This window comes from Castor canadensis, chromosome 1 (genome assembly GCF_047511655.1).
Source record: "Castor canadensis chromosome 1, mCasCan1.hap1v2, whole genome shotgun sequence".
Taxonomy (NCBI): Eukaryota; Metazoa; Chordata; class Mammalia; order Rodentia; family Castoridae; genus Castor; species Castor canadensis.
The window spans coordinates 2,604,465-2,629,958 of record NC_133386.1 but is presented as its reverse complement, the minus strand read 5'-3'; the positions used below and the strand labels follow the sequence as shown (position 1 = coordinate 2,629,958).

Here is a 25,494-nt window from a genome sequence, read left to right as displayed (position 1 = left end):
CCCCTTCCCAGCCTGGCTTCTCTCTCTTATACACACCGGTCTCCCCGCCAGGTTCCTGAGACTCCGTGCTTCAGCAGGACTAACCACTGTCCCACTGGAAGTCGTGCCCCGAGGGCTTAGTGAGGTCCGTCCCTCCCCTTGACAGTTCCTAACTACGACTGCAACCTCACTCCATGCTTGCATGCACTCTGACTGTTCTCAGTACATACCTGTTACCTGCCCAAGGTACGTAACATTTTCTAAGACACTCCAGCCAATATGTTTTGAATGGATTGGAAACTCTTTGGGTTTGAGACAAAGACATGCTACAATGAAAGAGTGAAAATACTTATTTATGTACTATTTCTCCCCTTAGCATACAATAAGACAGGGAAATAAATAAATAGAAACACCACCAAAAGAAAACAAAGATCAGAACAGAAGGTGGAGAATGGGTGGAAGCTGAAAGGAGCTGAACAGCCACAGGCTTCCATACTGGTCAGTGGGGAGGTGCTGTGACAGGACTGGGCACGGGGCAAAGTTGCCAGCACTGGGAGAAAAGAGCCAACTGGGGATGAGCAACGACCCAATCCAGTTGAATGGCGTTCAAAAGGGAGACGTAGAGAAGGGGCCACGAGGGCTCTTGGGACAATGTCCCCACCTTCAGCTGACTGTGACCCCTCCTAGCACCTGATGTCTCAGGGGAGGGACAGCATAGGAGGACCGGAAGAAGAAACAAGTAAAATGAGAAGCAAGGGAGGAGAGAAGCAAAGTGAGGGGAGACTTGGGTGGAAAGAATAAAGACGTGAACGAGCTCAGTGTCCGGCCTTCTGTCCCAAGCTCAGCATAACCTGAAGTCACCTCTTACTGAAAACATGCCTGACAGAGGCAGGACAGGCTCGCTGGATGCCCTGAGCCTGTGGCCACCAAACTGCAGCAAACTCAAAGAAAAGGCCAGACAACAGATGCTGTCAGAACGGGAAACTTGCAAGCCAAACCTTAAAGAAAAACAGGAATTCTGTGGACAAGTTTGTACCTAAATAAATATAGGGAAAAAAGTGAGCAAAGTGAAGGTAAAAGACAAAACAAAACAAAACACATCTTCCAGTTGCATGTAAAGTAAACATTAAGAAGCAAGGGGAGGCTGGAGCAGTGGCTCCAGTGGTGGAGTGCCTGCCTAGCAAGTGCAACGCCTCAAGTTCAAACCACAGTCTTGCCAAAAAAAAAAAGAAGAAGAAGAAGCAAGGGGAAATGTTACAAGTGTCACCCATCACTAAGTGATTACCTAACCCATTCACCTGCTGGGGGTCCAAAGAGGACCGAGAACCATCTTAAAGCCAGAATCAAAACCAAAACATACCACACCTTCCACAGCTCCGAACGCGGTAGCAGGGTACTCACTAACAGAATCCCGTGGAATCTGGAGAAGGCTTGGCAGAACACGGACATCATCGTGCTTAGGTAGAAATGGTGGTGATTTGGCCACGGAGCAACACCACCTTCCTCTTCAAGCACGGAGAATCTTCCTCCTCCCCACGTCGGAGAGCAAAGCTTCCAGCGGTGTTGATAAATCCTCAGGCCAGCTCCCACTCGGGATCACCCAAAAGTCAGGAAAGTCAGCAGAGGGCCAGAAGCAGCTGCTGGCAGCCAGGACACAGCCACACCACTTTTAGTAACTGGCTTAGCCAAACTCTTAGGGTCATTTACCTAATATAGGCTTGCTCTTTCTACTGGGTGACCAGTGTAGCTAAGTTGGCCACCTGCTAGGCTACAAGTCTGCCTGTCTTGAGAGAAGCCCAAACCAGAGACAGTCACTCTCACAGCTGGCGGAGGCTGTGACAGGAGCTGGGTGTCACCACACAACACTGCTGGAATCCAGATGTTCCAAGCTCCGTGAGTCAGGTCCCTAAGTGAGTAGAAAGCGATATCAATGTTGCTACTTCGTGTTTTGTTCTAGGGACTCTATTCTTGTAACTTTAAAACTCTGATTTCCTGTTACCACTGGCAGGCCCTATGCTGAAGAAACCTGAGCCCAGGAGAATGTAAGTCCTGTCCTCAAGGTCACAGGCCAAAGAGGACTCACTGCTCCTTATTCACATGCTGCCTACTCAGGTCCACGAACTCAAGGTCGCTCTGAAAACTGCAGCCACCAATACCTGAGTTGCATCCAGACTGTTTACAAAACGCCTTGAGAACCTTTGTAATGATGCATTTTTTTTTTTAAGGCCAGGCATGGTGGTGAATGCCTAGAATCTCAGCTACTCAGAAAGCAGAGACAGGAGGATCTCAGCTGGAGTTAGCACACAATCCTATCTGAAAAACTAAGAAGTGAGAGGACTGGAAGCATGGCTTAAGTGGCAGCCCAGGCCCTGGGTTCAATCCCCAGCACCAGAAAAAAATTTTAAAAAGATAAAAGCCAGTTCTGTACCGTGAACAAGCCCCCTGCCACCTTGAGGAAACATGGCCAACTGGTTCAATTTGGCATTGCTGTGTTCTCTGTTGACCTAGCACACTTGCTCATTTGAAGTCAGCCATGCCTACTTCGGTGCCTTCTCAAATAGCCGCTGTGGTGGTGTCAGTCATGTGGGGGAGAAAGCCAAAAAAAAACCAAAGCAATTTCTAAAAAACAAGTTCCGTGGGCCATGCTCAGACACACTGCGGAGCAATTTTGCTATTCTGCTGAATCACAGAATTCATACATGTCTCTGAAACGGCTGATGTTACATTGCTAAGTGTCAGGCAATTCAGAGTCTTTATTGCCTATTTTTGTTGTTATTGTTTTTTGGTGGTACTGGGGTTTGAACTCAGGACCTCATGCTTGCTAGGCAGGGGCTCTACCACTTGAGTTACTCTTGCCAGCCCTTTTTTTGTGTTGGATTTTTTCAAGATAGGATCTCATGAACTGGCTTTGGACCACAATCCTCCTGACTGCCACCTCCCGAGCAGCTAGGATTATAGGGGTGAACCACTAGCACCTGGTTTTATTTTTGTTTTCTTGAGACAGGGTCTTGCTGTGTAGCTCAGGCTGGCCTTGAACTCGAGATCTTCCTGCCTCTGCCTCCCAAGTGCTGGGCTTGCAGGTAGCACCACCACACCCACCTCTTGCATCATTTTAAACAGGAGGAAAGTAGCATCCTGATAGCTGGGGCTCGCAGGTCCACAAAGGGGTGACTGGTCTAATTGCTCTTAGCTTCCCACATGGCAGCCCATTTGTCACGTGGTGCCCAGAGTCTCGTGGAGGACCATCACGTGCAGACCATCGTCCTCCATGGAGACCACAGGCCTTACTTAGTGTGGAAGTCATCACAGAGGACACAGGGACCAGGAGCTAGGCAGCCTGAGTTGTCCTTCCTCAGAGGAATTTGCCGGAGGTTTCCCATGTCATTTGGAAGACCAGAGAGACCCCTTCCTGGTCACCATCCCCCCTCCTGAATGCGATTTTACGAAGCTGCCATGTTACTCAAATAAAGATGCAGTTTAGTTTACCATCACAGCTAACACTGCTCAACAGCGTGTCACATGCAAAAGGCTGACATACAGAAATGGTGTCATTTCCTTCATATTTTGCATTCTGAGAAGCACATCTTTTCCTTTTCTTAGGACTCCTCTTGATTTCTCAAAATTTCTTCACAGAGGAGAAAAGTGATGCATAGCACATGAAACTGAAGCAGTGGGTAGAGTTGGGGAGAAGGCAGACTGGCTGTTACGGCCCTGCCAGCTCAGGAAGCCGGCAGTTCCCACTTTTCCTCTGCAACTCAACTTAACTAACTTTCTACCTTCGGTGCTCATTTCCCCACCCACAAAAAGGCGAACAGAAGAGGCCACGGGATATGAGTACACCTTACGCAGAAACGGACTCGCTTTGCTTGTTTTGTGTGGATAACATTTGTTTTGAGACAGCTTTCAATTCTTCTACTGCTGTCTTCAAAAGAACTTACTATTCTGGATGTCATTGTCATTTAATAGGAAGAACACGGCTCATGCTTCCTATAAACAGAAACCGAGGACTTAGAACTTGACTCTGTATGGAGGAGGCATGTGCATGTGCAGAAGCTGGCCTAAATGACAGTGGCTTTACGCACTCATCAGGCGTAGGAAGCCTTAAGGCAACAAGAAAGTAGGTGTTGATAACAGACAGGAACCAAAGCCGATTTCTTCTGGAAGCATCTGCAGGTAGTCTCTTACCATATACCTGGCCCACTACAGAACGCCACGCAGAGGTTTGCACGCTGCAGATGCGATGCAGCCTGGTTTGCTGCTTTTAAAATGCACTTGCAACTGACAGAGTTGGTGACTGAGCAGGTGTGACAGTAATGTAAGAGGTGTGTTGTTCCTGAGCAAATTTCTCAACGTTTTGAGCAGTTTTGAGCTTCTGTGGGAGCAGCTGCACGTGGACTGTGCCACAGGTGAACGCAGTGTGACACAGAAGCACAAGCTTCTTAAGGATACCTAGTGGTCCCAGGGTTTTCCTCCTGGTCCCATCTGGCCACATGTTCAACCTTAAAATTGTCCCTAGGGCTCTCCTGGATCTTTGTGCAAAAGGAATGACTTGTGCCCAAGACCAAGGTTCAAAGCACTCCTTAGAGGTCTCACTGCAGTCTATGAAAGCCTGCAACTGCCTCACATCCACCCTGGTCTCCAAGGAGCAGCACCTCAGCTGTCCCTCCAGAGGCTGCTTCAGCCTTCCTCTCGTTACACCGTGGCATATTTCACCTATAGGAATTTGATGCTTTTCCTACGTTAGCAGTGTTCACCAGGCTGGCTGTTGGTTTGGTCAGTACTCTCTCTGGCTACACAATTTCTAGGTTTGGATACTGTCCCATGTTGTCCCAAGCCCTTGCTGCTCTCAGGGGATGACTCTGCACAACGCAGATTTTCTCGGGAACATAGATATTACTTTGTAGCTGTATTAGATAAAACACCTAACATACCCATGTTAGGTAAAATGCCTTACTTGCTTTCAGTGATTCAGGAAATTAGATTCCAGTTTTGGTGCTGATGAACGGAATTATAATTTATATGCTGGAGATACATTTCAGCTTCATGAAAGAGGGAGGGAGGGAAGAAGGAAGACGGGAAGGAAGAAAGGAAGGAAGGAAACAGAACTTAGTGGCATGACATGAAGTTTAAAAGATTGAAAAAAGTCCTTCCTTATTGGCCTAAGACACAACTCAATGTATGGACACCCCCAATGGAATTAGATTAATGCTAATAAAAGTCTGGTGACATTGATAGATTGAAAATCAGCTTAAAAAGGAACAGAATTTCTCTTGTGCCTGATGCTATAGGTTGAATGATTTTATTTCCTTTGAATTAATATGTTAAAACCCGACTCCCAAGAAGATGGTTTTTAGAGGTAGGGACTTAGGATGGTGATTGGGTCATGAGGTAGAACTTCATAGATTTGACCAGCGTCCTGTTAAAGAAGCCGCACAGAACTGCAACCCTCCACCACAAGAGTACACAAGGGAAAGACACCATCTATGACCCAGGTCACTGGCCCTCAGCAGACACCAAACCTCTGAGACCTTCATCTTGGACTACCAGCCTCCAGAATCATGAGAAATAAATGCTGTTTATAAGTCACTCAGTCTGTGGTATTTTATTACAGCAGCCCAAATGGATTAAGGCACCTACAATAATTAAAGTCTTTATTAAACTTGCGCTGTGAATTTTTTTCAAATCCTTTCTCTGTATCAGTTGAGAGAACTACATGGCTAGAATGACTTCAACAAGAAAAGCAAGACAATGCCACTGGAAAAAAACCAGGCAAATTATGAAAACAGTCCAGAGCAAGAGGAATATAAATGACTGCTCAGTATGTGAAAATTTGCTCAACTCAGAAAATGGCCAGAAAGACTAAAACAAGGAGATGACACTTTCAACTGCCACATATATGAAATTTAAAAACATGGCAGATCCAAGGGTAGATGAGCATGGGAGACATGGACTCTTGAGTTCTCAGGGAGCTGTAATAGTATGAAGATAAGTGGGGTGTCACCTGTGGTCACCATCCCAGCTGTCTCACCCAAAGGAACCCTCCCACCCCGATGTTGTCAGGGTCCCTGCACTTGGAGACAGCCACTCATGCAGACATTGTTAACCATATCAGGGTGAAGTAAAACCCAGTGACAACCATTATGGCAATTAACATGTCACATGGCTGCCCCATTATTGAGTAGTGGGAAGCATGTGTGCAGCACACCCACATCTGAGATCCTTGGGTGGATGCAGCAGTGTGTTCCCACGGGATAGGAGGAGTCTGGAGGAGGTGAGAGTCACACTAAATTAGAAGGAGCTTGTTTTGAACAATTGCAGCATATGGCCTGGCTTGTAGTGATGTGACCTATAAGCATGCTGAAAGGTTAAATGGCAATCTTCAGTGTATTGATGATGACAGCTGTTCAAGTGGACGGGTTCAGTGGAGGGAATGTGTAGGGCCAGGTGTGAGATTCGTGCAGTCAGTGATCAGGAAGAAGAAAACATCCAGGAAAGCTGCAGGCAGAGGTTGATGAGAGAAGAGAGGCAGTGGAAAGGGAAGAGAGCAGCAGCCCAGTGTTCTTTGTAGCAACGCGTGGCAGGTGTCAGCTTGAGTCTCACTTGTACTGGAAGCAGGCAATGTCAGCTCTTCTCACAGATGGAGGTGTCAGCCCAAAGTCACACAACCAGCAAGCACAGAGCCAGGGTGTGGCTATCTCCTTTCAGCTGAGGAGTTTCCCACGTGATAGTAGACAGACTTCAAGAGTGAGTGGGGGCCAGTTTCCAAAATATGGTGTGATGCTCAATGACAAAATATTGTTGATTTATTAAGAAGAAGGTAAATAAGAACCTTCTTTCAGATAAGAAGCAACTTATCTGGAGTGGTAAGGGACAAGGCCAGATTACAAGAGGAGGGCAGTAGGAAGTAACAGAAGAATGAAAATATCATGATTTAAATTTAAGGCTATCTGGGAACATTTAAAATTATGGAGGAAAGTAATGGAAGAAATATAAAGATAAGAGTAATGCACAGCCAGTCCAGACAGTAGAAAGGGGTCAGAATAAGAAGTTGACTAAAAAAATTAACTCTATATGACACCCTGTGATCACGCGTACCTCAGTACTTGCTCCTTTCCCTGACCCCTCCCACTACTTCCCCTCCCCAGTCAGCCCCCATTTACACTCAGGTCCCATTATTATTATTAATTATTATCACTTTGGGTCCAGATTCTGCATATAAGCGAAAACATGGCTTTTTGGGGGTAGTCTTAACCTATAATTTGTCAATTATACTCCTTGGTATTTACTAAAATAAATTGAAAACTCTCATCCACCCACAAACAAATCATGTAAAATCTATAAAATCATTATTATTATTATTACTTATCTTTAAAGAAGAGAAGAATTTTTCTTCTTAGACTGCACAGTCACAGAGAAAAGGAAAAATCTCTAGTGTAATTAAATGTACTTATTTCTGTTACATTTCTAGTTAGTCCATTGAAGTGGCTGTGTCCTGGCTCTGTCCTTTGTGGGATCTGGAGAAAGCCTGCTTTCTCAGTGCATTTCTGTCACTGTGTTCCGATTCTGACGGGAGCAGAACGGGGTGGGCTCCACATGGAGTACCAGAGCAAATCCCTCAAAAAGTGAAGCCACACAAGAATCACGTGTTTAAAAATGTTAAACTTCCCTTTCCTCCTTGCCATGCTGCCACAAGATACCTAAGGATGTCTTTTAGACAGAACAAAAGGTATTTAATGAGCCAAGCTGGAGATGCACAGTTATAATCTCAGCGCTGGGGAGATAGAGGCAAGAGGATCTGAATTTGAGGCCAGCCTGGGCTACAGAGTGAGACTGTCTCAAGATGAACAAACAAGCAAAGACCTCGCCCCCAAGGCACCTAATTCACCAAATCAGAGTACATGTCACCAGGCCATGCACTCAGGCAAAACAAGCAGGGCCTCACTCCGAACTGAACAATGACCAGTTCTTAGTTTACTCTAAGCTTTTCACCGCAGTGACTAGCTCTCCAGAGCAATGGAAATTGTCCAAGTATAGTCATATTTTTGTGGGACAGGTGACTTCTGAATTGAAGTCTCCTCTAGCACTTTTCACCACAAAACCGAAATTTCTAAGTCCTGTAGACTAAGCCACGATCAGTATGTAGGCGGCTGGGGGAAGCAGTGGTCGGGGGCTGGCTGCTCCCTGGCCACTGTTGAAGGAGCGGGGTGACACATGCCCTGTGAGCACTGGCTCATCCGTGGTTCCTACACTCTGTCTGCTGACCGGAGGCCTGCTCCTTCTGGTTTATCTCCGTCTCCTCCTACTTGAGAGGCAGCAGTAACTCGTCTGGCCTCCACTGACCTCCCTGGGTCGTTGTAACGACATACGCCTGGGTAATGGGGAGCTGTTTAAGCTGCACATCGCAATGTGTTCATTGTTACTTTATTAATGGAGGAGTAATAACAATAGCCCCAGAAGTCAGAAATAAAGACAGAACATGTATTTAAAGTAAAATGGATAACAGAAAAGAGGACACTACTTAAGATCGCTTAGTGTTTTACCTTAATCTCAAACCACACTCCTCTCTAAGCATTATTGTTCTTTATTTCATTTTTTTAGTCGCTGAAGTCAGAATATCAAAGGAAATGCGTCAAGAAACTGATGTTCAGGTGTATTAAGAGGATTAGAGAATGTCAAAGAACAAAGAGGGGAGGATAAAATGAAATCCGGCACATTCTTTAGTCTGCCGTATTTAATCTTGCTGGTCCCAGCCAGCACCTGGCTTTACAGGTGTGCAATGAGCCCCAGGGCAGCCTTCATCCTGTCGGAAAGTGTTTTTCAGATAAACACTTCAGATTCTGTCTCTCCTCTGACTCATCACCGCTGAGAACAAATTAGGGGTTGAAAAGGTTCAGACTGTGTACAGAACAGCTATGATTTTCTAAATGGAATGACGTCTTGAGAAAATGACGATTTTCTTGAGAAAACTTGAGACGGTGTCAATCTCCACACGTGTCACGTTTTCTTAGTGAACCAGGCTCTTCCACACGAAGTGATGGTCACGATCCCATGCAATATGAGTCACGCCAGTGCAGCTTAAGGTCGTCAAGGTCATGGCGCAAGGTCTGTTTCTCCTTTCCTCCCAATTTCCTGGCTTACTGAGTTCCAAGAGCCCACAGCCGTCTCTCAACATCTGAAAGATTCAGATCCATTTTGCTTTTTATTTCACATATGGAGTAACCAAAGTAACACAGTAGCCATGACCTTGGTGGCACGCCATGCATTTCAGTCCGTGACAGCTAACAGAACATCCTTTGCCCTCAGCACTGTGATTTTCCCAGTATGCTTTGTTGTCATGTGTGTGTGCAGTGCTGTCCCTTTCTGTTGTAGCCTGGAGGCCATGCGTTATGCGTTCTTCCTCTATGCCAGGACAGTGAGACAGGCAACACGTCTCACTCTGCCTGCTGAGTACAGCTATGGGCCTGGATGTTCACGTAAGGAAACTGATGGTGACGAGAGGAAGGTAGGCTAGTGAGGACCTCAGCACCAAGTAGAGACACATTCCTGAGTTCTCTGGGTTTTCTTTCTGCTTCACATACCAGACTTAGAGCTGAAGATGCTGGCAATATAGAAACACCAAGGCACAGATCTTCTCCTCTCAAGAAAGTTCCAGAAAAAGCCCACTCTCAAGCCAAAGGACCTAGAAGGGGCCAGAAAGCACTTAGACAATAGCCTTCTACTCCTGTCAAACACCACAGAGAAGATGGTCACCCTGTGTCCCCAAGACAGCAGAGGCTGTGGGAAGCACACAATTCTACCCTACCAGGCCATCAGGAGACACCCACACCCCATAGGACAATGTTCACTGCCTGGTGGACAGAGCCAACTTCAGCCACTGTCCAGTGGTCCTGAGGCCAGTCCTCCTCTTGGGATCAGTGAAGCCGTATGGGGAGTTCAAAGGCCCACACCCGCACGCAGTCTCAAGCCCCATGCTTCCCCCTTGCAGCACAGAGCTGGCACTCCCATTGCTGTTTGCCTGACGTCTTCTATAAGCTGATGGATTATAGAAGATCTGTCTCGCAACACACCAAGATCTCAAGCAGCATGAAAAGTGGAAACAACCCACAAATGCAAATCAAGATGACAGAGAAGTGACAATTATCTCACGGGATCCCAAAGTGGCCAGGATAAAATGCTTTAGCAAGCAACCGCAAACAGTCTTGAAAACAATGAAAAAAAACCAAACACACAGAGAACCAACTGTGTCCCACTGTGACACACTCCCCCACAGGCTGAAAGCCATGGGCTAAAGTGACCTTACACCCAAGTCTCTGAACTTGGGTTCAAATCCTTCCTCCTTTAAAGTTGATTTTCTCAGGTGTTTTGTCACAGCAATGAAATGCTTACTGACACTGATGGGACAGTAAGGGACTCTATGAGCCACTCAGCACACATGAACTTGACAACTTGGTGGAATGGATGTCCGAACAGGTGGATGGTGCTAGGATGGTCCACATGGACTCAAGAACGAGGCTTGGGGTCCCTGCGCAGGGAGCTCTGGGATCCCAGATTCCTGGAACAAATCTAGAAATGTACAGAGTGGGGATGGACACAGGATCCCCGCAAACCCTCCCAGGGCAGGGCAGAGCAGGCCAGAGGAGGCCAGCCAAAGCTCGAAGGGCCCAAGTCATGGACCTGTCTTGTCCAGGCCGCACAGACAGCACTTGCAGGTGCAGAGGGTGATGAGGGTTTGGGGACAGAGTTAACACCAACCACATAGGTTTATGTGAGACCCCACCCTCTCCAAGCCTGTGTCCCCAACACTGGAAAGGAAGAAGGCACTAGAAGAGAGAGAGGCATGGACCAGATTCTCCCTCAGAGCCTCAGAACCTGACATTTGTCCCCACTTCTGCCCAAGCAATGCTCACCACCCTTCGGCCAGGAAAACAGTCACCTTTTTCTCTTTTAAAGTGCCTAGCAGCCAGGTGGTTTCCTGTAAATCAGAACAGTAACCAAACCCACAGCTGGGTTTTCACACCTGCGAAGGTGTGAGGTCCTTTGCACATTTGTGTTTTCTTTAATACAATCAGCCTTGGTTGAATAAAATGAGGGGAAATAAATCTGAAAGGTTCTGCAGGCCATGAAGGGCTGGCTTTTCATGAATGATTGGTGGGACATCAGCAGATGGGCTGCATGAGAAAAGACACAGGAAACAGCTGCTGGTTTTGTTTTGTCCTTTCAAAGGACCAGTGCCTGGCTATCTGGGTCACAGCCCTGGGCAGAAATAGAGAAACACTCATGCATGACAGGGAGGGAAGACAGAGAACAGAAATGTCTAGGAGTGGCTGAAAACACAAAGGAACAGCCGCCAGTGAGTGAGGCTTGAGGCCTAGAAGCAAAATCATTCCTTGCTAGGGCAGCCTTCAGTGCAGGCTCATTTCTCTACCAAGTAAAGGACATAAGACTGAGGGTTTTTTTTTTTTTGAGACATTGGCAAAGAATACCCAAATCCTGCCTGTGACATCCTGGTCAATTTTCACCATGTTATTTCAGAGTGACTGGTGTCACAGGGTGATGTTCCAGAAACAGAGGACATGGACCAGCTCATTACTGCACGAACCTTAGTCACCAATCCCATCTGTTTTTCTGCAAAGTCTCTGCTGTCATCCACTTTGTTCCCATTGTTGTCTCCATTATCCAGTTCAAAGCCTCAGAGCTTCCTGCCTGGACTCCCACAGTGGCTTCTCTGTCTTGCCCTCCCTTCAGGTTGATCTCAGGAACTCTGCTGCTGCCTTCCTACCCTGCCCCCTCAGGTCATACCTGATGGACGTCCAGCTGGGTTGTTCCTGCCATCACGCTCTAATTCCAGCCCACACCAGTCACCAGTTGGTCACTCAGTGTGCTGCTCTGTGGGGAGAGCAGCCTGCTCGTGGTTTGTTCATGTGCTGCTGGTTTGAAACACGCCTTGCATTCCTACCTGAAGCAATGCTTTGACTCATGTCCGGGTTCTCACGACAAACCACACAGGTGATGTGACTCACAGGTGAGCCCTGGAACTTTACTTTCAGGTTGAAGAGACAGCCATGGGACACAGAAAGCAGGCAGGGAGAGAGAATGGTTCACTTACGGTCCATAATGGCTGACTTATACTTACCCCCACAAGATATGATGAAATTCTAAGCTAAAGAATCTGTGAATGTGGCCTTAGTTGGAAGAAGAGTTTTTGCAGATGTACTACAATTAAAATGAGGTCGTTTTGGTGGGGAGTCCAGCATAGGTGGTGTCCTGCTAAGAACAGAATCTGAGACCCTGAGGGAAGGTGACCACATGGAGACAGACAGAGATGGAGTGCTGGGCCTACAAACCAAGGAGTGCCAAGGACCACCAGTAATCATCACCAGATGATCAGAGAAAGGCAGAGACCAGATCCACCCTGTCCCCGGCCTCAGAAGAGAATAACCCGGCCGACACTGGTCTTAGACCTCTGGAGGGCTCCAGGACCCTGGGTGAGTTAAGGTTCCGTAGCCTAACGTCGCACAACTTCTAGCACGTATGGTTGCCGTGGGAAACTGATGCACATTCTACACAAATCTTTGTCACAAGGCACAGTGTGGACTCTGCCTTCATGTCCGATGAAACATCATGTCGATGTTTCTTTCCTGGAGGCCCAGGTCACAGGCTGACCTCAGCACCAGCTGCAGTGGCTGTCCTACCCTGCCACACATTCCCTTCCTAGCCGGTTCTATGCTCCTCCCTCAAGCCCTCGGGGACTTAACAGCACAGACACCAAATGTCACCAAAACACAGAGGCACTCCAAGGTCCACACCAAAGCACTTGCTCTGCCATGCAAAATGTGTGTGGGGAGGGGAAGGACCAAGGAGACACGGAGGAAGGAGGACCATGGAAACCTGACAGTGGGGGAACACTCACCAGGAAGAGCAGAGGCAGGAGGTGAGAGCCTGGTCCCTGTCCTCCCCCTCCCCCTGCCAGGTGGGTGATGCGGGAGAAATCTACTTCCTGAACACGGGAAGCCATGAACCCTGCACATTGGAGGCTCCCCTGCACAGGCGCCCTGGGGAGCCCACTGGCCCTCTCGAGAAGCAGTAAGGGGTCAAAAGAAAAGCCGTGGGACTCACTGGAAGATGTCACACAGCAGGAGACTGCTGATCCTAGCAAGTTTTTAAAAGCAATGTTGAAAATCGTATGAAAGCAGACTGATGGGGTGGAAAGGTGCAAAGGCAGATCCAGGTGAATCAGAGAGTTCAGGACATAAGTGGTTTCTGAAGTCAGAACGCAAAAGAGTGCATTATAATAACAAGGGACCACACTGGAAAAAATAGTTCTATCCCTCATCACGCACCACACAACCCAAAACACCAGAAGAGATAAGAGGAGCATGTGAGAGACTAACACCAAAGTATTCTAGCGGAATAGCTGGGAGCATGTAGCTGTCTTTAGATGGACACAGTCTAAGCATGAAACCACGACTAATTTAAAACTTTTGGATGTCTAAACACTGTAATTTAAATGAGCTGCAAAAAAGTTCTGCCCAACGTGAACTCTTAACGCTCCAGAGAGCACCTGTACACCCTTGGAGAGAACAGCGGCCATCTGTAAGCGGTGTAGCAGGATCCTCAGTGGGAGTGGGGAAGCACGTCTGGGGAGAGACTGGAAGGGGCAGGCTCAGGAGAGCTGCATTCCTCCGCAGGGAGTTGAGGGCAGAGCACAGGGTTTACAATGAGCTAGAGGAATGGATGTCACCCAGGAGAGCACAGTGTTGGACAGGGGCTGGTGAGCAGAGCTGGAATCCTTAGTGTGGCCTCCTCTGCTGGACTCCGTGACACAGAGCTGCAGGAGACAGGACCAGGACCAGCACAAGAACTGAGTGTGGACGTGTGGACAGCGCAGGTGGTGGGGAGGTTCTCTCCAGCTCTGCGTGGCTGCCCTGAAGCTGGGAAGGAAGCGATGTGAGTTTGCAGGCAGGAGGGAGCCATGGAGGAATTGGGGTAGGAAGGAGATCGGGGCGAGAATGGACCACTGTAGACGGAAGGAGCCGGGGTGGGGTGAGGAGTGGGTGTTGGCAGAAGGGCTCCAATACAGCTCGTTGTGCTCCAAGACGAGGATGCTGAATTTCAGACCTCAGAGGCACAGCCTCTGTTCCAGAATGTTGTGATAGCACGAGTCAGCATGCTGGAATGTCCCAGACATGTCCCCAGCGAGGCCTTCTGTGAGTAGCTTGCCTTTGGAACAGGTTTATTTGTCATGGATTGTTTGGCTAATGGTCAGTTTATTGAGTTGTCATTTTTCTACAAAGACCAAAACAGCTTTGTGTGTTTACCTCCACTTCCCCTTAAAGAGCTCTCTGAGTTACAGGCACCCAGGGAACGGTGACTGAGTATCTGTCACAGGCGGCACCTCAGGACAGGCAGCAGTTAGGAAGCCGGCCCTGACTGGAAGTTCACGCTGGCCCAGCCTTACAAGAGGACTCTAACCCACTCATCAGAAAACAAATGAATCTGGAAATACGAGACCCACGTTCCTTTTAAATCGGTCAAAAATAACTTGACCCCTAAAAGGAATTAATGAGACTGTTTCCAACAAATGAGAAGACATTTCAGTGCAGACATATCTCAAGATCTCGCCCATCAAGACAGCTGCACCATGGCCTCGCTCAGAGGGGATGGACATCTGGCAATACTTTAAGATCAATTCTTTCTCAATACCGGGCCTTCAGTTCAAGAGAAGTGATATCAACAGCTCAAACAGAGAATCTAGAAATTAGATTTTTTCCCTATTGATGTGTGTGTCTCTCTGTGTGTGTAGATGAAAAAAATCAATGACCCACTGAAGAAGTGGGCAAATGAACTGAACAGAACTTCTTCAAAGGAATTACTCCAAATGTCCAAAAACCACATCCTGGCCATAAGGGAAATGCAAATCAAAACCACACTAAGATTCCACCTCACTCCTGTTAGAATAGCCATCATCAAGAACACCACCAATGACACATGTTGGCAAGGAAGGGGAAAAAGGAATCTTCATACACTGCTGGTGGGAATGCAAGCTAATGCAACCACTCTGGAAAATAGTATGGAGGCTCCTCAAAAAACTAAAAATAGATCTGCCATCTGATCCAGCAAAACCACTCTTAAGGATACACCCAAAGGAATGTCAAATCAGGATACAACAAAGTCACCTGCACACCCATGTGTATTGCAGCACTATTCACAATAGCTCATCTATGGAAACAGTCAGGATGCCACTACTGATAAATGGAATAAGAAAATTTATATACAATGGAATGTTATTCAGCCGTAAAGAAGAATGAAATTGAGTGGTGAGGAGAGTTGAAATATTCTCTTCCTCTGTGTATCTCTTCTCTGTCTCTCTCTCTCAATATGTGTGTGTATGTGGATATGGGTGCAATATATATATACATATATATTTTGTATATATTTGTGTATATATGTGTGTATATATGTGTGTATATGCATACATATAAAGAGCATAATGAAACCCACCAAACACTGCTTGAAAGGGGGGGAGGGGGAGGGGGAATGAGAATAAAATGGAAGGGTGAACTTGTTCAAAGTGCACTATACACATGTGTGGAGTTATCACAATGAACTTCCCCCCATATTACTAATGCATGCTAATTCAAAAATATAATAAAGCTATTTTTAAGAACACCATAAAACTTTCCACGGCTACACTGGCTGATCCCAGGGAACCGCAGCAAGCCCTCTGCTCCAAGGCAGAAGCGCCTGGACAGGTGGCGTCGAGCTGCTGAGACCACCTCACCACATGGCAGCAGAGGGCAGCACCAAGGCCAGCGGGAGTCCCTGTGTGTCATCTCTGCACGTTGGTCCAGCCGTGGTCTTCAGGCATCGCCAACTCAGAGGAGGGGGCATGGCCCATGGTCAGCTCAGACAGTTTCCATGCACTGTCTCCCTGCAGGACACCACTTTGCCAGGGAACACTTAGGTAAGCATTTTACACGCAGAGTCATTCAAATAGCTGATTTTATTTGGAATACCATGACGAGTGAACATAAACACAGTAGAAAATACAATCAGGATAAAATATATTTCGAATGTAATGTAATCAGGAAAACTAGGAAACATAAGCAGAATCCACCAATAGCTGAGGACAACCTGCATTTTAGGGCCTGGTGAGGAAGGGCACGGAGAATGGCTCAGCGGTCAAGAGCACATCCTGAACTCAAGCCTGCTGTCCCACCCCGGAGCCATCTACCCGTTTACAAAGTCACATGTGACTTTGAGCTTGGAAACTGGCGATCCCAAAGGGAAAGACAGTTGAAAAGCATGTTGAAAGTGACAGTCGACAAACCAGATCAAACTGGAGAAGAAACGCGGAGCGGTGGGGATGGGAGGCACAGGGCGTGCTTCGTTTTACCTTCCCTCTTCCTGTTGTGAGGACAAATGGGTCATGGTTCTAAAAATGCCATCGCCCACATTACGTGGGCTGCAGACCACTGGGCTTGCACTCTTGAGTCATGCCACCTGCCACCCTGGGACGGGAATGAAAGGCTCGTCCAACTTTGGGTTCACTCACTCTTTGACTTCTCTGGAGTCCCACAGGACTAACAGCTGCTCACTGTATGGACTGAGCAGTCAGAGCACTGCTGCAGATGGAAGCTGTTTCCATGTCCCTTGATGGTGTCCCCTGGGCCATCTCCTGCTCTGTGTTTCTCTGAGCAAGGCCGAGCCTCCCACGGTGAGCTCTGCCCTTCAGCCTGTTTGGATCCTAACCCCAGTGCTTCAGTTTCCTTCACATCAACCCTGTGTTTTCTATTCCTCACTCCTGTGCCTCTCTGCATTTCTGGTAACACCAGTTCTCTTCTCTCCACTCGAGTCCTCACACTCTGGGACACCGCTCCTTTTGTGGTACTGTCCACACCAGGCCTGGATCTGGGAACTGAGGACATAGCGATTGCAGAATCAAGGCCTGGAGTGATTCCCAGTGGGCACCAGGTAGAGCCTTCAAAAGCCCAGGTTGAATCAGGGCATCTGGGCCTTCCATTGGAGCCTGGCCTGGTGGGAGGTCCTGGCCAAGGCCACGGCCCTGGGGTTAATCGTCCTTCCAAATTTACTCATCCAGGCACTCAGACGAGGTAAGTCTCTTGTTCAAGTCCCCCACGTGGACCGTAAAGTCTGACTTCTAAGGACCAAATGAGATGCCATGTTGGAGCACTTGACCTCTGCCTGAAAGGACAGGTCTGTATTCTGTCCCCACCCTAAAACATGTCCAGCATGTGTGCACAGCCCTCCTCACCCACAGAGCGTGCCAGCAAGCGTCCATCCCTTGTACCTGACGCCCAGGGACCTCAGCCATGGCAGGAAGGCTTTGCGGGTGTTCCAAGGTGCCGCTAGATTCGGACAGCAGTCACTGAAAACAGAACTGAAGGTTGCACTGTCTTAGAAAATAACGCATGGCGTTTGTCTGTGTTTAAGAAAGGACGGTGCTTTTCTCTGAGGCTGATCTAAAAGTGCATTTCATAGTGTGTTTCGTGGATGCTTGAAAGGACAGTGCCATGCATTTTCAGGGTATAGATTTCTCCCCTTTCCTCTCCACACCCATGTGTGAGGGGTAAATCAAATTTGCCATATTAATTATGTTTGATATGTGTGGAAACCTGTAACCAGATCGCCACCTCTGATGCGTCCTATCCTAACAGCAGGGAGTTAAAATTTCCTAACTTTTCTCCCTGTATTGCCTGTGGGTTTGCTTCACGAATTTTGGTGCTACTGTTTGGTTTTTGGATACCCATGGTAGTCAGTGGCATCACTCTAGAAGTCACCCTTGTCATTGTAAGGGACCTTCAATGCCATCCCCCCTGAATTCTGCCTTGCTTGTTGTTCACATCACAAACTGCGCTTTCTTTTTTATTTGAAATTCTTTTATTTACACTCTTCAAGTCAAATTTCACAAGCTTGTTGTTATCATTATCATTATTATTATTATTTTGTTGGCACTGGAGTTTGAATCAGGGCTTTGTCAGGCCACACCTCCGGTCCATTTTGCTGTGGTTATTTTGGAGATGGATCTTGGGAACTATTTGTCTGGACTGGCCTCGAACCGCGATCCTCCTGATCTCAGCTCTCAGCTCACAGGCATGAGTCACCAGCACCCAGACACAAGTACATTATTTAGGGTGCATTTCTTTTATACAGACAAATAGGCAGGTTTAGGGCTTTTTTTTAACTCAACCTGAGAATTTTAAAGTATGTTCTCACCCCATGTATCTGTCTTAAACGCTGGCGGCCGGTCTGAGTTTTGTCTCACGTGGCTTCAGTTTTCCATCGCTTCTTCCTTTCCACTGTGTGTGTGCTTCTGCTCTGCTAGCTTATTTTAATTAAAAAGGCTCGTAATGAATGTGAACATTTACTTCTTGATTCCATGACTTTACAGCGCCTCCTAGAATAACCTAGTATGGAAGATGAGCACTCTAGCTCACCTCTCTTCCCTCCTCCACTTCTTGTCTGTGTTCACTGAAGGACGATTTTTCTGCCAGTTCAATGCTTTTGACTTGCTTTACTGACCTCATCTCCCTGACTGACTCTGCTCTGACAGTGGAGAAAATGGGAAAGGGCTCGGCCCCTCCACCACCTTCTTCTGCTCTGATTTTATTGTTATTTATTTTGCAAGTTGAGGACATTACACTCCTTTATATGGCAGTAAAAAGACATCATTCATTCTTTCACCACGTAGCCTTTCATTTGTTGGACTCTGTGAAGAAAATTCTTCTTTTCAAAGAAAGACTTGATATTGGTGCATTATCTGATTTCTCTCTTATTTAAAAATGTCTGAATTTTTTTCTCCTTGAAGATGAACTTGGCTCAGTATTGAATTCTTCTGTATGTGACATTTTGTCTTTTAATACATTCTCTGTTTTACAGAGAATACCCCAAAATGAGATTTCCTAGCTTCTCTCCACCTGTCCACCTGAGTCCTCACACCCTGGGACACCACAGTTTCCATTCATGGAACCTAAAGACTCCAGTGGAACATGAACTCTTCTGTCTTGTCCTTGTCATCTTTATCGAGCCTGCCTGCTGAGTCTCTCAAGCTCACCTCCTTTTCCAGTGCCCACTGCCCCTCCTCCATGTCTCCTTGTCTCTCGTGGACCCCCTCCCCCATGGACCAGAGCAGGAGTTGGGACTCCTTAGCTGCCTGGGAAAGGCAAGTGCTCTGTCAGTGCAGCAAGGGAATGATGAATGAGACTGAAATTCAAGATGATAATCTCGCCTCGTCTCGTTTTACCCAAATTCCAGCCTGGCCAAGCCAGCTCTTCCTAGCAGCCTTTCTGTCACTCTACTCGGCTGAGCTCACCCCTGCCTGTGAGGGAGACGTCTACCCACTTCACCTTTAGGCTGCAGGGCAGTGGCTGGTGAGGACCCAGACTGACTCACAGCACATGTTTTGGCCTGTGTTTTACTATGATTTTTTTGGCATCACTGAGGTTTGAACTCAGGGCCTCACGCTTGCTACGCAGGTGCTCTACCACTTGAACCACTCCACCAGCCCTTCTTTGTTTTGGGTATTTTTGAGATAGGGTCTCTCGAACTCTTTGCCTAGGCTGGCTTCCAACTGTAATCCTCTTGATCTCTACCTCCCGGGTACCTAGCATGACAGGTGTGACCACTGGTGCCGGGCTCTACTACAATTTTTAAAAAGAAAAAGATTGCAGACAAGATTGGTCCTTCAAATAAAAGCATTTAGCATACAAAAGCAGATGCTACAAGAGTTACTCTACGCGTGTTTCCAATGTTCCAAGCAGTGGTGTGTGAGACCCATTAGGAGCTGAAGAGAAATGTGTTGAAATGTATGTTCTAGAAGCTATTTCTACACAAGTTCTTTTTATTACCCACTGGGCTGTGAGGGCCTTTTAAAGGAAATACTCGTTATTTTGAAGTAGGATACCAATTCCTGCTTCTGATCAGTATGGCACCATGGAACCTCAGGATTGGGAGTGACTTAAATGACATCGGGATGCTTGGGTTTTGGTTTTTTTTTTTTTTTTTTTTTGGTAGTCAGGGCCTCATGCTTGCTAGGCAAGTGGTCAACCATTGGAACCCCTCCTTCAGTCCCTTGTGCATTAGTTATTTTTGAGAAAGGCTCTTCAGCTTTTTGCCCAGACCAGCCTGGATGAAGATCCTCCTATTAACACCTTCCAAGCAGCTGGGATTACAGGTGTGAACCACTATTTCTGACCTATCTGAATGTTTTTTAGATATAAAATTTCTTATCTGTGGCCCACCCTGGGATTGCTCAGCTACCAACTCTCCAAAAAATGCCACCAATAAGGGTATGTTGTCTTCTGGGGCGACACAGACCATTTTTATAACTGTTGTTGCAAACTTGCTCCAAGTATGTGAGGGAGGCCATAAATTCCATTTTAAAGCAGCTCCAAGCCCAACAAGTAGAACCATGAGTAAAGCACACCCTCCAAGCTAAAAACAAATTATGGACTAGAAGTTGTCATTGAAATTAAATGGTGGCAGACATGTCTAAGGAATACTGTAGACTTTTGATCCCTTTATGAATCTTGTGAGGAACAGATGTGTAGAGGTGACAACTAGTGGATGGCAGAACAACCCTGGAGTGCGGTAATCGAGGAAATAGCATCATCATGTTAGAAGTTTAAATAATGGCTATTCAGCACAGAAATCCACACCCTCTCTCCAAAGGGCCTGTTTTACTACAAAGTAAAAATTGAGTCATGTACATTTTCATTTTAAATGTTTTGTTAAATAAACTTTTGTAACAGTCAAAAAAGAAAAGAAAAGAAAACTTGCTCCAAAAGTGAGGAATACTGATCTTTTCAGGAACAATGTAGGTAAAAATATATCTTTGGGTTTGAGGGCATGAAGCTGCCCTTGTGGGGCAGTTTAGGGTCATGACCAGGGCCAGGGCTGCTCTCACTGGGTCTTGGAGCTCCTTTCATGGGGAAGCAGAGATGGCCTGCAGACACCCGTCCTGGGCTTGCTTAAGAGAAGGGAGCAGCAACTAGCAAAAGCCCTTGTTCCTTCCTATTATTGCTTATACTCTCTCTTCAACAAAATTAGAGATAAGGGCAAAATAGTTTCTGCCTGGTAGCGAGGGGGTGGGGGGGAGAGGGAGGGGGCTGGGTAGGTAAGAGAGGGGGTGGGGGAAGGCGGTAAAAATGACCCAAACATTGTATGCACATATGAATAAAAGAAAAAAAATTTAAAAAAAAACAAAAAAAGAGAAGGGAGCAGAATCCTGGGGACTGGGGCAGGAGGAAACTCTCTGGGTCTCTTTGTAAGAAAGGATTAAAGCCAGTTCATTGGCTGAGAGTGAGCCAATAGGATGTGAGGTGGTAAGTAAGCAAAGTAAGGTTTCCAGGGAAACAGCAGGGATGTGGGGATGTGCTGGGACCAAGATCCTTGAGGGTGTGGAGTCCAGGAGGAGAAGCAGCAGCCCTGCCCCTGAAGTGACAGAAGTAAGAAAAGGTGGGGCCCAGGCAAAGGCTCATTTCTAAGAGGGAGGCAGGAGCCATCTATGGATGGCTTCAGTTCTACAGACAGGAGACAGGAGTTGGGGTGGGCCTTGCAGAGCGAGGCAAATTAGGGGTGACTGAGGACTAGCAGTGAGCAAGTGGTGCCTGGCAGGAGCGTGGGACCCCAGCCACCAGCTGTGCTTAGCAAGCAGATCAGATCCCTCCACACCCTCTACCTTCCTGCTTTGGCAGAGTGGAGGGAAGGAGTGTTTAAGCTAAAGGGGTCTGCAAGCCCAAGATCTCCCCAAGGGCCACCCACTCAAATGGAAGACACCGGGTCTCCCTTCCGCTGGGAATCTAGGAGAGGCCCACCATAGCAATTCCGCCTGCGGCTCACCTCCAGTGATGGGCAAGAGCTCTGCTCACGAGCACTGGCTGATCTCCACGCAGTAATTAGGAGGTTCTAGCAGTGGGTTCTTCTATGTGCCAATTCAAGCACTCAGCCATTGTTCATTAAGAGCATTAGCGAGCCTAATGAGCTTAGACACAGGGACACGAGGGCGGCAGCACTGCAACAGAAGCTGATGGCCGTCTGCCCTCCCTGTGACCGTGCATCATTCAACGTGAGCCAGTGAGCGCTGGGGCTCTGCAGGCCTGACCCAGTGACGCCAAGCCCTGCTAAACAATGACCATGTGTTATTTATAAAGCATTTCCTCCTCCGGGGGATTTAAATATTTTATAAATTTGTCTCATGGAATATTAAACAAGCTCACCTTTCCCGTGACAGTCTTTTCATACACAAAGTGATAAAACAGTGCAGCTTTTGAGCTTGTGTTCTCTTGTTACAACAATCAGTAAACATAATCAGGATCATAGAAATCTCAGTTTAGAGCTCCGTTTCTACGCCCCGAGGTTACTGCTTATCCTAGGCGCAGTTCCTAACGTGATTTACGGTAAGACCATCACGGCTGCATCAAGTGTAAAAGGCCATGAGAGGTCCCTAAGCTTACCCACACTGGAGAACCATTTCTCTGCCTGAGAAAGCTAAAATCAGTCAGATCCCCCCAACACCCCCTCCCCGTCATTCTGTCTTAGGCATACACTGTAGAGATGCATACACAAGGAAATGTGTTTATAGCAATTGTTTACAAAAGCAAACAACACAGAACAAAAGCAGAAAACAGAAATAGCCTGTCCTCACAGACACAGCCTGACTCTCTACGCAGAGTCTGTCTACAAAAACAGAGACAGCTTGACTATTTACAAAAAGAGAGACAATGTCACTGTCTACACAGAGAGACAACCTGACTGTCTACATAAGAAAAGTGGGTACGAATCCCTCAAGATGATGGCTTCTCCACTTAGGGGAGCATCACCACGAGAGTTCAGGAATCTTAGGAAGAAAAAGGTTATGCAATTTATGATTTGGGGGTACAACATAACCCAGTGCAGTGAAGCCCTAATTGTTTTGCTAAAAATGATAGCAATCCTGGTAAAATGCCTGAAATGGCCAGGCTGGTCCATCCGCGCAGAGCAGCTGGCTTCCAGTGTCCATCACTGAAGTGAGATGGCACACACACAAGTATTTGGAAAGTAAGTGCATTGGGTGGTATTATTTCCGTCTCACCATTGGAAAATCACTGAAGCTCACAGAGCTAAGAGTGTTGTTCTTTGCATCTTACAGGACAGAGGTGAAGTTCTTTGGAAACTCATTCAACGCCCTGGGTCATTCTGTTCGGTTCTGGGCCTTTACGGATGTTTCTCGAGCAGCGACCTCTGGAGAGACTATTCCACAGCCCCAGCACGTAAGGAGCTCAGCGTCTCTGTATTTTGCTTCAAATCTTTTCTCAGAGGATTCTCATGTCACACCCACTGTCATTTCCATGGTGTTAGCCGACTGGATCCTGTGATGGTTTTCCTGTTATTTGCTTCTGATTTCTTTGGATTTCTCCAGTAGGATGGATTCAAGCTCAAGGGTGCAAAATACCCAGATTGCATGTGGTGGGAAAAGCCAAGACCTCTACAAAACTTTTCCTAGCCACAGCCTTCCTCTCCAAAGTGTGTGAAACCCTAAACTACCACAGATGGTTTTGCTGTCCAAACAGCGGGGTTTGCTGAGGCTCACCCAGGCTCCCGCTTCTCCTGTGAGCTCTAGGTTTATTGGAAAGCCTTATTTACAGAACGTTAAGGGGCAAGGACTCATTCATGCTGGGAACTCAAGAGAGGGCAAGATATGGCCGGTCCTAGTCACGAAGTTTGTGAACCAGTCTAGCTGACAGTCACAATGGTGAGAGGAAATGAAAGATGCAGACTGACAACCTTGGGACCTCCCTACCGACCTGTATCCCCCGAACTGTGACCTCTCAGGATAGGAGGAGAGGTGAGGGGAAAAAGGTAGGAGAGGGAGGCAGACGTGGCAAGTCTGGCAGAGCCTAAGTTTTCAATGAAGCCTTAAAGACAGACACATGTTCTGTCACATGGTTGCAAAGGAGGCTCTTGATTTTAAATTCCTCTGAAATCCCAAGATACTAAGTCTCTCAGGCGTATCTTGTCAGTTGCCTAATTGCAACTGTTCTGTGCTTCAGAGAAAGGGACTGTGCTTGTGGCATGATTTAGAACAAATTAATCTGTGAGCCTGCAAGTCCCGTACCTAGTAAATTCACTCTGCTGCACACTTGGCCCCTGTGCAGCCAATGGGATAATTGGGATGAAATCACTTTGCCTTTACTCCAAAAAGTACTAAATTATCCCCCATGGTTCAGTGGACGTGTGCAGCCAGGCGCCTTGAGGACCAGCTCCGCCTTTCTTATCTCCTTGGTCGTCAGCACAGAGCAGACAGTGAAATGCCCCAAGCTGGAGATAAGCATTACCCTCTGGGGATAGGAAAGAGGAGCCCAGTCTCCCGCTTCACACAAGGTCAATGAAAACAGACTGCGCCTCCTCCCATAAGAAACCTCTACTCACTTCCTTTAAACTGCTAGGACAGACAGACAGTGAGAGCTCCAACCAGCCTCCTTTGTGAGTGTCCCTTGATTTTCCCTGTATTCAGGGTCCCCAGCCTAACCCCTGTCATATAAAGGAGTCAGGTGACATCTCTGAACTTGACAAACATCCTGTTCAGCTAAACCCTTACCTAAAACCCCTCTGTGACTTACTTTTACATCAGTAACCTTGTTTTTCTGATTATGAAAGAAAACTCTATTTCTTATTGTGGAACAAAAGGAAAAATACAGAAAAAGTATACAAAGTAAAATAAAAATAGTCTGTCAGCCACCAGTCAGAATCACTCTGAACACTGTCTTGTACATCCTTCTAGAATTTGTATGTATACATGTCTACTCGTTTTTAACTAAAACAGAATTTTTGCTATGTCGCTATTTCCTGTCATGCCTTTTGCATTCATACATTATTTTCTTTACAATAAACATTTTGGATGTGTTGCTGTTGAATATTCCTGCATTAACATTCAGTGGGTGTTCTCCAGTTCACCGTTATTATAAATACAGTTACAGAGTTATAGCTCACAGTCCTGAAAGCCCTGTTTTGGAGGGAGTCTCTCACCATCGTAGAACCCCAACAGCAAATTCCCAGGGTCTGTCACCTGGTGGTGCTGAGACGAGGCTCTGAAGGGAGCCTGGACGTGGCCAGGGGGAGGGGAAGGGGCTGCAGCCAAGGCCGCCCAGAGCCTTGGGAGGGGACGTTAAACATAGAGGTCCTCCAAGAAAACCGGGAGCAGCGTGGGTGGCAGTGGCCCAAACACTCAAGAGTGAGTTCAAGCAACCCCTGAGTTGGACTCATTTATCTGTCCCAAAGCTCTAGAAGTACTTATCACCCTCCTTCCCATTTTACAGATAAAAGATCATGGCCCTCTGGGGTCAAAAAAAAATCTACATAACCGAATGCACTGGACCGTGCCAAGAAGACAGCCAACGTTCACAGAAAACCATCACTTCCAGCTGCCAGTCCATGGAAACGCTGACTCCAGCAATGGGTCCACAGTCAAGGAAATGTACCAAGACCCCAGAGGCCATGTGTCACCTTCCTGCCGAG

The 25,494-nt window shown here is 47.1% G+C and overlaps 1 protein-coding gene across 5 annotated transcripts in view; it reads right to left on the bottom strand.

The window, feature by feature from the left end:
• Rps6ka2 (ribosomal protein S6 kinase A2) overlaps nucleotides 1-25,494 on the bottom strand; it is a 319,159-nt gene that overhangs the window by 196,646 nt on the left and 97,019 nt on the right. The window contains exon 1 of one of the 5 annotated variants that reach the window (XM_074070526.1): nucleotides 1,381-1,563. The exons of the other annotated variants lie outside the window; for them this stretch is intronic. Coding sequence (XP_073926627.1) covers nucleotides 1,381-1,431 — 51 coding nt within the window. The 5' untranslated portion in view covers nucleotides 1,432-1,563. Of the gene's footprint in view, nucleotides 1-1,380; nucleotides 1,564-25,494 lie in introns of those variants that run through there. 5 annotated transcript variants of the gene reach the window in all.